This window comes from Amyelois transitella, chromosome 15 (genome assembly GCF_032362555.1).
Source record: "Amyelois transitella isolate CPQ chromosome 15, ilAmyTran1.1, whole genome shotgun sequence".
NCBI lineage: Eukaryota > Metazoa > Arthropoda > Insecta > Lepidoptera > Pyralidae > Amyelois > Amyelois transitella.
The window spans coordinates 6918520-6933380 of record NC_083518.1 but is presented as its reverse complement, the minus strand read 5'-3'; the positions used below and the strand labels follow the sequence as shown (position 1 = coordinate 6933380).

General features: G+C 35.6%; 1 protein-coding gene across 1 annotated transcript; it reads left to right on the top strand.

Moving 5' to 3' along the window:
• Positions 1-7089: 7089 nt before the first annotated feature.
• LOC106139512 (uncharacterized) lies at positions 7090-14384 on the top strand. Its single transcript, XM_060948177.1, has 3 exons — positions 7090-8744; positions 10228-10359; positions 11732-14384. The coding sequence occupies exons 1-3, from the start codon at positions 7716-7718 to the stop codon at positions 11810-11812; spliced, it is 1242 nt and encodes a 413-aa protein (XP_060804160.1). The 5' UTR covers positions 7090-7715; the 3' UTR covers positions 11813-14384.
• The last annotated feature ends 477 nt before the right edge of the window (positions 14385-14861 follow it).

The following is a 14861-nucleotide window of genomic DNA, read 5'->3' as shown; positions in this document are numbered from 1 at the left end:
TTTTCTGACCTATAACTTTACTTTTTTATTCAAAATGATAAAGCCCACTTTAAACTGATCCCATATTATTTTATCTGTAATTTAGAAGGGTTTTTTTTTATAAATATGTATATGATTTTGGGCACCATCCGCGTGACATCATATATCGGGCAGATTTTCCTAACTGAGTTTTTCTACGACATAGTTTTATTCAAGAAATAAGAAGTAAACATAAATAAAACAACATCTTCATTAATAATTTGTTAGTTGATGAGTAATTAACATCAATAAAACACATAAGTAGGTAATGCAATAAATTGCTGAATAGATGACATCACGGTAAGAATACTACATTATTTTTATGAATGAATGTCTTCAAAAATCACTGAAACTGACATGTACGTATACGGTAGGTACCTAATTATCGAAAAAAAGCTAAGATACGTTGTTTATAGAAAACTTAACTTACTCAGTCAATGTAGATAGTGGCAGCCATATGGCCTTTATCGCCTGGCAATTTCATTATAATAAGCATAAACGCTATAATAAACAATATGTGAAATGTGAGAAATTGAGCATTAAAATTATAGGGAACCTTGACAATTTGACAAAGATATTGAAATGTTTATCCCATTGAATTACAAAAGTTTGGCACATTCAATTTTAAATACATCATCACACTTGGGTATATTTATTTGTATACTTTTCGACAACATAAATTTGAAGTGCGACATAAGTGGTGTGTGATATTACTAGTGGGTAAGAGTAATACCTATGGAGGTGCTCCAAAAGCTGTAATTTCTTCTTTCGGCAAACCCTTAGAAAGCGATTATTTTACTTTATCCACTTCATTGCGTTTTCGTGGTATTCATATGAATTTGGTCAATGTAAAATAGAAACGTCGTAAGATCAATTTCTTCTAACATCCACTTTCCATGATACCTAGGTACATACTTCTTTCGCTTAATTCACGTCTATTAGATAATGATAATTATTTAATAAGACTTTGATTAAATAAGAAATTTATCTAGTATTAATTCTCATATGGAATTACAAAGTACCCTAAATATACTGTGATACTCTATAACTCTCTACTCTAACAACTACAACTCTCAGGTTTATATAGTAAAATTCTGTGCCGTGTTCTTTAAGGTTATGCCCAGCACGCTTCCACTACGCTTTAAGACACACGGATCACATTTAACCAGCCTAAATTTTTGCAAAGCATCTCCACATCCATTCGTCACGAGCCATTGACAAGTGAGGAGTGATTGAGGGTGACGGCAGAGAGTGCATCGGCCGCTCCTGACCGTGGCTGGCCCAATGCCACGATATATCTGCGCACGGGCACACCGCCAAACGCAATACCCTTCCGCATGGTTCATACCTTGTCATTACCCGAAATTATAAGAGGCAGTTATGTATTCAATCATTTTTACCGCCTGCTGGGAATGAACCTGAGATTAATCTTAGATCTTGATCCAGTAGTGGGTAATTTACGTGAAAATTTAAGCAGGGTCGGGTACAATTTAGAAAAATACCTAAAAAGTACGTAAAAAGCAACTTACATCGGTGCAGCTTGATTCATTTAGGAAGGCATGTGGTAGGCTTTTCTGCATAATTTATAACAAATAGGTATTAAAATCACGGGAACCTCAACGTTCTTTCCCTTCTTTATTATATTTATTCATCATGGATGAGTTTTTCTTTTACGGCAAAGTCGATTACGCTTTTTTCTACAACTACAGTACTGTACTGTACGTACCATGGGCTAAAAATGCTTTAATGCGGCTAAACTACTTTCGGCAACTTTGTTTATGTGCCATATCATTTTAAAACATGTAATAACTCCCAATTGTTTATATTGTCTATTTGTTGCTTACAAGAAAAGCAATCAAAAAGCGAAACAAATTCATTGACGAGGTTACTGTTTTACGGCAAAAAAGCTTTCGGGAACGTTGCCTTTGTGCCTTGTCATTTTACGGCCTTGAAAATGTCCATACTAGATACTATAGGTAATCAAAATTTTTATGATGTCTTTCTATCACCAAACAACATCAACAAAGAAGAACGTAAGTAAATGGTCAGTTGTTCATTTCAAAAGAGTGACTTTACCCAGAATCCTCCCTTGCCCATGGGACAACTCGTTGGGACTAGTTGGTTAGTCGACAATTACTATTGATTGTATCTGTTTGACATTGTGATTTGTAAAGTATATTTACATATAATCCAATCCATCCAAGCCAACAGTCTTCAAAAGACTGGTAGGCCAAGTTCAGCTGTTTGGCTTAATTGAGATTCAAATCGTGACAGGTTGCTAGCCCATCGCCTAAAAGAAGAATCCCTAGTTCATAAGCCTCTCCCTCATTCACCTACTTATTTGTAAAGTTTATTTGTTTTATAAATTCTTAATGTCTTGTCTTATGAATAATAAGTATATTCAAAGTCGAAATTAGGCAGTTCGTTTCGGATTAGACTTCCAACCCATAGAAATCCAAATTAGTCTTATTGTTATAACTTGCTACATACCTTAGTATAGGTTAAACATAAAAAGGGCGTTATTACTTCTATGATTGTTTTTGATATGTACTACTAATATTATAAATGCGAAAGTTTGCAAGGATGTGCGTAATTGTTACTCTTACATGCAAAAAGCACTGAAAATATTTTCATGAAACTGCTTATCCATTGAAATAACATGAATTAAAATTTATATTAATTTAAAGCGGACAAAGTCGCGAGCAACAGCTTGTTTAAAATAAAAAATGTATCAGTGCATTAAGAAGCAGGGCTATTGATTTGTATAGAAAATAATAATCGTTAGGTACCTAATTTATAATACCTAAAGAGGTCAAATGTATCAAATGTAACAAATAAAAAATTGATATTAGCACAATTGTTTTTCAATATATTTTTTTATCTCAAGCTTGAATGTCTCGCTTATCTTATCCAAGGGGACATCTAAATCCCAAGGGTTTGAGACATAATATTTAGAAAGTGTCAGAGAAAAATAACTATTGTAGCACCCTTAATATTTAAACACAGCAGGCATTGGAGACATCTCAAGTTCCCTTACATTGTTTTTTGACTGCATGGAAGAATATGCAAGAAAGAATATTTTTTGGCAAAAAGTGAATTTACGACAACAGTAAGGTTCGTTAGGTGCAGAGTCCGGGCGATGGTCTCCAACACGTGTTCCACAAATGTTTATTTAGGCAACTCATAAACCCGCTGACAGGATGTGCTTTGAACCCTCAAGGTTGTACAGTTTATTTTGAATTATCACATTTTTTGCCATTGATACAATATTTGAACATTTTAATTGTTTTCCATCACAAAAAATAGCAAGATCTACCAGCTTTCAAAACCTGTTGTGGTCAAATTCGATGCGGAAAGTTTATCGGTGATACGAGTATTGCGGCTGGTTCTCCAAGGTTATCTTCGGCTATAATTTTCGTATCGGCCATAATAGTGTGGCTTCAGAATAATCTACAGAAAAAAAGCTCGTAAAACGGGCACTTCACTAAACGGATAATAACCACGCAATGTGTTGTCCTTTGTCAATTTTATCGTCCTACACGTAAAATGATAGGTGTCATAAGTATCGAAGCAGCCAAACGATAAATCGATCTTTAGAATACTAGGTATATTTCTGTAATTTTGTGCGTAAGAAAATTTTTTGGATCGTCTTGGTAATTTTGTAATAAGTCAGCCACTTTTCTGATCAAGCGCATCATTGATAAAGTCATCATGTATAGCAGCAAAGATTTTCTGTTAGCTTTTTGTCGATGCCCCCCCGTCTTTGTTCATTTAATTCCCTAGTTATTAGTTTTTTTTATATGCAGTTTTCTACAATATAACAATAAAATATACGATAGAAGTAGTAATATGATAGCATACTAACATTTCCTTCTGTCGGGAACCACATACCTTTTTCATTATAGATATAAACCTTATCACAGAAGCTTAACTTCTACACCCTCAACGTTTTCCGATACAGTCCTACCGCAGGGCATTACTAAATTAGTCGAAATGGGTCCGAAGAGAGCGCTGCGTGCGTTTGTCATGTGCGTTTATTTACGCGAACCCCGCGGCGGGGCGCTGGCGTCGGTCCAGGACTACACCAAAATAGCACCTTTGTCGTGTCATTGTACTAGAGCAAGCCCTACAGCACTGCCGACTGCACTAATTGGTTCCTTGCTAATATCTCCTGAATAATTTATGTGGGTGTAACATAGCGACTAATTATAATGATGGTTTGTTAAACGGTTGCATTCTAAACCTACTTCGTTTTTCTACGTTCAGAGTTACTTTTTATCTTTAAAACAAACTTTCACTTCATAAAACTATATCCATAAAACATTATAGCCAGGACTTACAGAAATAGGACAATCACAATAGTCAACAACTTTTTACTATAGATCTAACGAGAAGTACTCCCGCCTGTCCACCGGTGGGATTTTGAGACTCCCAAAACATTTTGCATAGCAATTCTATACTGATTAGGTATACAAAAAAGAGCATTAGAGCATATTTTTTTTTGTAATGCATTCAAATAATAGTTAGGTAGCAAAATACGGAAGACGGAACTCAGTTGGGCACTCCTTACAGTTTGTTTCCTACAGTTTATATTCATAATTTTATTTCCGTTAAATACTTGTCTAATAAACAGATGACCCATCTTATTAACACACGCAATATAGATAATCGTTTCGCGTTATGTGGGCCGTAAGGCTATTTCGTCTGCAAGAATAAAATATCGCAGTAAACTTCGCTTGTTTTACTACCTGCTGTGCCTAATTCAACATTTCTTCAATTTTATGACAGAGAGATAAATCGTCTTATATCACAGGCCTTGTGATTGTTATCGAGATGAGGATAATTAATAGAGTTCTACCTCTAAAAGCATCATATCAAAACAGACGTATCAAATGGGTAGAAAAACATGGCCGACGAACAAAAAGTGGGAAGATTCGTTTGGCCAACCCTTTTATTTGTTTCGGCTGGTCCCTTTTTACTTTTATTCTAAAAATATTGTATTCACGAACCAATTTCGAAAGGAAACGTGATTTCGTCCAAGGTCAGGTGAATTAGTATTCGTATAGTGTTCGCTGTTTGACCGGACGCAAAAACTTGTTAATAGGTACACTTCCCAGTGTAATTATTTATTTAGCAATAGAGCGCACCATAGAAATATAAAAAGGAAACAGAAATAAAAATTTAAGTGTTAATGTATGCCGTGCGCAAGCACTATGAAGGTATGCCCTATAACCATTTTGTTATAATTTGTTTTATCAATTCAGCTGTGCCGCAACGTCGTGTAGACGATTCACTGCAATGATTCTTCTCAAAAAATATACTTGTCATTCAAATACAAATCTCAAAACATGATATAAATATTTTGACTCGATAGAAAAAAAAATGTAGATCTGAAAATATCTTTCAACGAGTAGAACTTTGTAAAAATGTACCTAAGCATACATTTATTTTGTTACTGTATACGGTTTTATTTATTGATTAAAAACTCTTTTTAATTGCGCGTACTCTACATTAAATAAATGATGTTTTCTCTATTTTTCACTCCCTGTTGATTTTTTTAATGTTGATTAGAATAAGAATAGCTTGTTGTTGCGGCGTTGGAACTCGCAAGTTGCACACAAGAAAAGTAATTTGTGATGCACGAGTAACCTATCTACCTCGCCGCGACATTCAGGGGATTTTTTGAGCACCAGAATTTTGTATTGAAGATTTCGTTTGCACGATAATTATGATTGATTCACTGTGATTCATCTCTTCTGACAACTAGGTACTAATATTTATTTTTATATTGATGAAATGATATCACGAATCACCTCTTTTGTGATTCTTGCTATGAACAATACTGCCAATTTGCCCAAGTTTCTGTGATGAATTTCTGTGGATAAAATGTGCCTATGTAACTCCGGGGGTCCAGTCAATCAGAGTGTAAAATACTAAATCTTTTCTCTTTATGCGCTCTCTTTACGACACGAAACCACGGTGACATGTGACAATTTTCTAGCTCTTAAATATTTCAGCAAAAGTCTACTGGTCGGCTGCTTACCTCTTATCAACCCACTTTGGAATATTAGAACATTAGATCCTGTTTGACCTGTATTACGTGCCCTAGATGTGGCATGACTTATGCCTTTCCTCTAGAAAAAAGAAGACTCTCAAACTGGTAAGTACCTTGACTATTGTTGTAAAAGTCGATCAAGGGAAAGGCTTTTAAATTTCTTATAGCTTAAAGGCTAGCAATCTAACACTGAATTCCACCATTAATCCATACAGCTGAACTCGCCTTTCTAGTTTTAAATACTATTCGAAAAGGATAAAGACATACTAGACGCATGTAAGTAAAAGTTCAATGACTTACTATCTATATCTAGACAAAGACACGATGTTATTGAGTCAACCAACGCTAATACAGTTGACGGTGGTCCCGGTCCCGGCAGACGACGCTTAAACGGATTACATAGCAGACCCCTAGTTACGTTCACCGTCTGCTTAGCTAAAGAAAAGGAGCAGTTTTCCTTGGTTTATACCGTATATTTATCTAAATCGGGAACAGTCTATTTTTTTCCACCACAAAATACGATGTTGTGACTATAAGATCTACAAATATTTTTACTTCGCTCTAAAGCCAATTCATTTAGTACATTCATTAATATAATCACTCAATTTGGCCTGGGGACTAAGTAGTGAGTGTACCGTGCACCCAATGTAAATTCTCAAAATCCTTCCTTACTGGTTGTTTTGTCAAGAGACTGTAACAACCCCTTACATAAACTTTTATACAGCAATTTACTATGTAAGCAGGAAATATGAGTCATTCAATAACGCAGTTACTCAAGAAATTGATACAAAAGTGCACTCTGAATCACTACGACGTCCAGGGAACCTGTTCTTCGGTGACTAAACATTGGAATGAACAAGACCAATGTATAAAACATTTGATTGCTGTGTTATAATGACACTTTGAAACATAAGTAAACAGCTATACATCAAGTAGATTATTAATTGTTTACATATGTTACACAGTTGACATTATATTGTAGTAATTAAAAAAATATATACTTATGTCTGCTTATCATTATTTCAATGTCATTAATAATTACTCTTAGGTATTGCACACAGATGTTTAATTAATACGAAGAGAACATCAACAGACACATTGATATTTTGCCAGTCGATTGCCCAGCTGCCCGAATTGGTATTGGATTACATTTATCCGCTACCTAAAATATAGTTTACATGTCATTTAACAAGGAGCAGGTTACTTTTATTGAGAAATACCGACGATTTTCCGCTACAATTAAGTACAAAGCTGAAACATCTCTGTGAGGAGGCAGCCTTTGTAGTTGATGGGCTCTTGATGTTATTGTTATTGTCGTATGATGTGATGAAGCATAGAAGCCGGCGTCTAAGTCATAACCTCAAAGCGTGGAGCCGAGGAACCGTCGGCGCTAGGGGAGCGCGAGCCGCTCAATGTTGTCGCGCCTGCGCCGACCCTACTTCCACAGACACGAACCCGACAACGCTGCACAAAGCACGAGAAGCCGGAATGTCCCACACCGACTCTCCTCAATATTAATGAGCCGCGACCACGAGACGGAACTTTTTTTTTCTGTGTCCAAAAGTGAACAAAACGAGCATGTGATAGAACCAATTAAGTGACCACAATAGTGATATTTTCGTGATAATAAGAAACGACTAAAATGTACAAGACGGTGAGACACGGAGAGAACAGTCTCCAGTACACCATTCTTCCACAAACGGAGGAGGTGTTAAACAATAGTGGTCTCAAAGGAAAAGGTCGGGACTACAGTCCATCTATTCATGTACGACGCTCACGAAGGAGATCAACAGTCAAATATGTTTTACTCGTCATTTTTGGGATGATAGTTGCTCTCGCACTGGCTGCTGTACCACTTTATGTCATGAATGGAGCTTTATATGCTCGCCGGAATCAACAAGAGAAACATGAAGTTATTACGTCTCCTCCGCTTGCGCCTACAGGCCGGGAGATAGCAAAATCGAGGAAAAAGGAATTAAAGATTTCACCCGCAGTATTATCGACATTGCAGTTAAAAACTGAATCAAGCACAACTACAACGTCGACGACGACAAGACCTTCAGTCTCTTCTGTGACTAGTGACAGAGCAACTCCAGCGTGGACAATGCCTGCGTTAAGGTCTTGGAAGAGTTTAATTCCATCGACCAGTATAAAACCTCTTCCGACAGAAGCGGATGAATTGACGACTCGCACGGTCCTACCGACTAGTACCGTTCGTTTGCTTGATCGTTACATGTCGATGAAACCTTGGGAGAAAGACATAATAATAAGAGCTACTATCACTCCAGAGCCTATAACATTTAGCAACGTGTTCAAATACTATTCCCGTTCGTATATACCTCCTGAAAAGGGCACAAAAAGTAGTAAGCTGTTTGATGACGTTCTGATCACTACGAAAGGAACTACAACAAGGACTCCAGTAACGACTGAATTTACAACTAGTGAAAGATCGAAATTAAGTGATTTGAAGGATACGATTCTGTCCGTGGACGATGACGAAGAATTTAAGGAATCTTTAGAAGTTGACGAAGTGTTCTCGTTGCCACCTTCTAAACCGGAGTCTGCTGTGGCAGGTTCTGATTCTGACGAGGTGACAGTGTCCAAAACCGGTGACGGTTGGTATGGAGCGAGGTGGCCATTTGTAGACACATCGTCGTACTTCCAGTGGTCGGTAAGTTTGACCACTAGTATTATGTAACGCTCAGTATTCAATAGGTATAATTTATAGTGCGATTGCATGCTTGATCTAATCGTTACGTACCGTACAGCTGTTATGAAAGCGGACCATAAAACTATTCGGCTAAAAATAAACCGCAAGTGTTTATATTTTTTATTTAACTTCGTGTTTGATAACAAATTTGGTACATTTACTAAAAAAAGGCAAAGATAACCCAAATATCTTTCAGAGTTTGCTCTTCTACAAAAATAATAAGGCATGAATGTTCATCGGTTTATCTATTATTTACTTTTTATATAGGACGTATACTTCCGTAATTGTCTGTTCTGTTACCTTTAGGTAAAAGTAAGGGTCTACGAGCTGTATTAAGTAGGTATTATTACAAAGACAAGGCAAATCAAGTTGTCTTTTTATCGCGAGAATTTGTAGATAAAGATTAATAAACAATCACAAATTTACTTGGTAACTGATTCCCAGCCAACAGCTTCGATTTGGATTCAAGGCTCGCCTAACTTTTGCTGTCGGTTTGGCTGGGCATTAAACCCCACATCTGTTTAGAAACAAATAAACAGTAAATATCATCTTAGACAAATTATTGCTCTGATTATGGGTACAACTCTTTACTATTAGTAATTTTCATGTCTTGTGAGAAATAGTGCCTTCGCCTTTCAATCTCCCCAAACAATCTCAGTATATTCGGTTCTTTGAAACTACCTACTTATGGTGTTAGAAATGAAAGGCCAAAATGGACAAGTAGGTATTTGATCCTGGCTGTAGCAGTGTAGGTATATATTAGGTAATATGATATGGAGGTTGTGTTTGTAGTTCATTTGGGCTTATACATATTCGAAACTACTCAACGAATAACATATAAGGTAGTGGTTTTGCAATTGGATCATAATTTTTTGCGGGATAAAAGTTTTAAAAACACTCTTTGAATAATGCGTTTTTAAATTTAAAACTATCTCTCATTTCGCATTGGAATTGCACTGATATTATGACGTCCAATAAGTACTTACCTACTATTAAATGAAAGAATTAGTGATATTATCTGTTGATGTGTTTTCACTAAGGTTCTATAATGCAGGTTGCAATGTTGTAGTTTTAGTAAACAAGCGACCCGGCCCGGTGCACGTCAAGAATTGAATTATGTGGTCCAATAACCTATGGGAATTAATTGACAAAATTTTTATAACAATGAAAAGTGCATTTAGACTTCCTACAGTAATTATCTAGCTTAGAATATCTCAATTTAGAAGGTTTAAATTGGGAAAAGTGATATAGAATTGAAGAATAGCCTTCAGAAACTTACTGACTGCTGCGTTTAGGATGTCAGAATTATTTATCAAGTGGAATAATTATTTATTTTACACTTTGTTGCATTTTAAAATAATAAGTAAATGATACCAAATAGACAGACGCTTCTAGGGAACCAATGTGAATATATATCTATGTTTACTGGTGCAATTTTTTACAGGGTTATTCCCCGGGCGATAACTTGTTGCTGCCATTGCTAGTGGCTGCGTTGTCTTCTATTGTGTTGGTGCTGCTCCTCGCTTTGGCAGTGCGACGACGCAGGCGGACCCTTGCTGGGTCTGCGCAGCTTGGGGTAATGTTATAAATATAACGAAAATAGATTTACTTTGATTTATAGCACGTTTGAATAAAGGTTTATTCCACTTTCAAGTTCCACAACCATTCACTGTAGTAACTGGCGACTGAAGTTAAAACACTATCAATTTAACCATGAATCCAGCTAAATAGGATAAGATTTAGTTTGCCCGCTCCTGCAACGTGGTTATAGACGTATGAGCAACGTGGGTTATTCCCTACGCGAGATACAACGGTTTACCCGTGTTAATTCTGCTATGGTTACCCTCAGATATATATGTGTGAGGGTATACATATATATATATATATATATATATATATTTGGTCCCTACCAAATATAGGTACATAATTTAAGATACTCGTGGTCGCAAAAACAGATTGATTGTAGCAAAGACAGAGTGGGTGACTGTTAACAAAACTCTTACCGTCATCTTAATGGTTCCGGTGGATACGATTAGGGTACGATCGAGTCCTTAAATATTCTCGTATGGTAAATATGATAGGCTAGCTCAAATCGTGTTGATTAGGAGGGAATATGTTTTGCTACAGCTTTTGTAAACCCTTATCAAAAGCAAACAAAAGATTCTAGGTATTCGGTGAAATGGAAAGTCATAATGTCATCTCTAACGACTACAAGCCAGGTTAATATGAATAGTAGTAGGTATCTACTTAGACTCATTTCAAGGTGTACACAATAACTACCTCTGCACAGAAACTTTTCTATAACATTAACCTCGCCACAGCAATCAAACTGACTTAATGTCCTGACTCCGCGACTCATTAAATAGGACTATTACACGACTATTTTCAGTCATTTGCTTAGGGTGGCACATTACGGCCCTCGTTTCAGCTATCGATGAAAGCGGAGTTAATAAAACTCCAGTTTTATGGCTTTACCTTAAATAAAGAGACGATTGTAACATTCAGAAATAAAATCTGCAGGAAGATAGGATCTATTAACTTTTTACGCGCAATAATGATAAGTTTTAGGTACATACTTGTATAACTTTCAGTAGATATTAATGAAGTACGAAGTAATAAATACATTTTATTCTGTATATTCTAGTCGATATTTTTTTAAATTATGAGTAAAATTTTGGACACTCTTGATTCAATCAACAATATTCTTAATCAGTGCGCTTTTATTTCAGTATATTCGCCGATATTCGTTCTTGCTTTACCACTTTCAACTAGAACAACTTTTAAACGGCTCAACCGATTCTGATCAAACATGTCTTAGAACACTCGCTCGTAAATAACCTATATTATACAAAAAAAATCGCTCGATCGAATTCGTGAGCGGCATCGTACCGCAGATAGACAGAGAGAACAAATTTAAACCAAGATTAACGGACCTTTTCTTCCAGCAGCTGACCTCCGAGCCGCAGACCGAGGACAACACCAATTTACTAACGGCCGAGAACCCTGATGCTGAAGACGCCGAAGAGTGAACCTCACGAGCCACGCTTCTAGCTTGTTCCATAACATGAACGCCTTATGTGCGCCTGGAGGCACGAAACCATTTCTTATTGCTATTATTTTTTGTAGATTTGGGTATAATGTACAAAAAAAACAATGGCCGACTAATCCCTTGGAAAATAAGTAATCTTATAACTAGAGATGAACAGGGAATTGCATAATAAATGCCGGGTCATTTGGTATTAAATTTACGTTGGATAAAAATACATCAATTTGCCCGTTCAATAAGAAATCAAAGACGGACTACAATAAAGCAACAATCTTGGCGTGTTTTTTTTTAAACCTGGTGGAATGGCCTCCAATCATTCGCACACTAGGCGTTCGAAGCACCTTGTAATGATTTAGCCGCTATAGAGTAGCACTCCAAGTCAACCCACATTAGAAGAGCTTAATCTTCTAATACCGATGATCTCACTTCAAACTTTCAGTGCCTATTGTTTGTATATAAAATACGGTTTGTAGTTCGGCCGAGAACGTTCAGAGATACGATATAATAAGTATATTTTGTAAACGGTCTAGTAATTCGACTAATTAGGGAAGACAAAGGCCAAATTTGCTAGAAATTATTTTTGTTACAAACGTAATGTACAATTTTGCATGTCATTTGCCATGGCAACGAGAAGATTGTTAGTATAGAAGTGTCCAATGTCCATGCTTCGATCAACCATACAGATGGTTGATCAAAATGCCCATGTAATGCCCTGATGAGCTTGCTAGTTACTTTATTACAGTGGCATTACAATTATATTTATGACATGACAAAACACTCATGTCTTCGATAAGTGTAGGTATTTTTATGCAAATTTTTCTCCCTTTGTACAAAATTATTATAATCAAAAATCTATGATATCATTGTTATGATTATTATAGTCACGGGCAACATGACGGTAGGAAAATAAATTAGATGGAGTTCATCTGAACGGATATGTATTAGGTATATGTGATGCGAGACGAGAAGTACCTATTTCCCTATTTATTTTCACTCCCTTTATATTATGTCCATCTTACAAGTGTAGGTTAGTAAAGATTCAATCCTGAACGTAAACGTTGCTAATTGACGTGTCTGTTAACAATGAGATCTTTACTTATCCCGGTAAAACATAAGATACTTATAAATATAATTTTAAATACAAATGAATTTACATGTCACAGTTGTATTTCGTGTAAACTATATCATATCTCTGAAAGTGTGCACTGTTTGACTCGTCAGTATTAGTGAAACCCTGTGGTATTATACATGTATTTAAACGTATCTTTTTATTTTTCGTGTAGTCTGAATAGGATAAGATGAAATATCAATTTCGATGTACTTAATATTATTCTATGTGTTTGACGTCACTTTTTATTATAAACTGCACGCCTCACAGCGCGATGTTTTTATTAGTTAAAGTCTACGCAAAAAGTCTTTTCAACACTTCCCTTAAAAAGACAATTTGTAGACTTTAACAAGTTAAAAAATTTTACTTCAAAAAAAAAAGCTTAAATAAGGTATTTTTCTCATTGCTTGCAGGCGACACAATGCAAATTCTATATAGCATTATCGTACAAAAACTAATTTTAAATTATTATATTACCTATCATACATTTTAACTAATACCCTTTATTATAAAAAGCGTGTCAGGCGTGCACATTTGAAGTTTCTTGAATATTTACAACCGAATGTATTATGAATGTATGAATTAATACTCGTATTATTATTTTTTAATTAATTGAAGTAGATATAAGACTGATATAAACTTTATTCGTTCTTGTGCATTAATATGACAAAAGTACTTCTTTTTTTTAATTTAAGGAATATCGTTTGTTCGGGCTCATGGAATTTGAACGCTAGTGGGAATCTCAAATATCCTTTGTTAGTGAATGTCTAATGTACCTATTTGTGAAAAATGTCCCCTATTCTTGTGACTTATTGACGCACAACCATATATATGGTCGGCGAAACCTACTTATTTAATAATGTCGTAGGCATTCGTCAGGAAAGGTTTATAGCGACTCCCACTATATCGAAAACCCAGGTTTTGCCCAATATTCCTGTAAAATATTTTAAAATGTATTTAATGTAACGGCACTATTAGTTTCAATTATTTATTAATATTGGCAGACTTCGTGTGCTATTTTCAATAACTATTGTAAACTTTAACGTTAGTTGTATGCGTGTACAACCAAATGGAATATTGGTTGTTGTGGTAATGTTAAACACTCGCTGTTGGAGAAAAAAAACCTCTTTAGAAGAGTGATGAGAATGAGAATTTCCATCAAATACCTATGCCATATGCCTATTCTATATATTCAAAAATATAAAATACATTGGACTTGTAATTTAATTATAACCAGGGTTATGATGAAGAAAAATAAGTCGATTGCGCATCTCTATTCCCCGACAGCGGCGTTTTACATTAAAGAATAAACTGCATTACAAGATGTGATACCTCTGTTGTATTTCCCTGTAGAAGGAATTGTATGCAAGACCACATGAGCAAAAAATTTGGGAACGGTCTTGTCGCGACACAGAGCACAGAAATCCCGGCACCTCCGTATCTGTAACACGATCATGGTAGATAGAAGTGATTGATTTATAGTACCATCAGTGGTTCTTGTGATACTGAAAGGATTACTAATTCCAAAATATTGGTTATTTTGGAATTAGTAATCCTTTCAGTATTTTTTAGGAATGCCTCCAACAATCAAAAGTACCATCAATATGGTACACCAAGTGGGATACAGTGCTCTGTGGTCCCAATGTTTACCAAAAGTAATCGTAAACCATGAATCATTACCTGCTAGATATTTTATATAACGCAAAGTATACTTAGCACTACGACTTGTATCAATAGTGGTTAAGTTTGGTAGCTTTTGTGAAAAATAGTTATTTGTGGCCTGAGCGGTGTAATTATTTTGTATTGCTGTTAACACCAACATTGTACATAATACGAAATAAATTATGTTTCCCACCCTTAAATCTTTCTATTTACTTCTATATAAAAATAATCTAAATAGGATACTGAATGACATCAACGCACA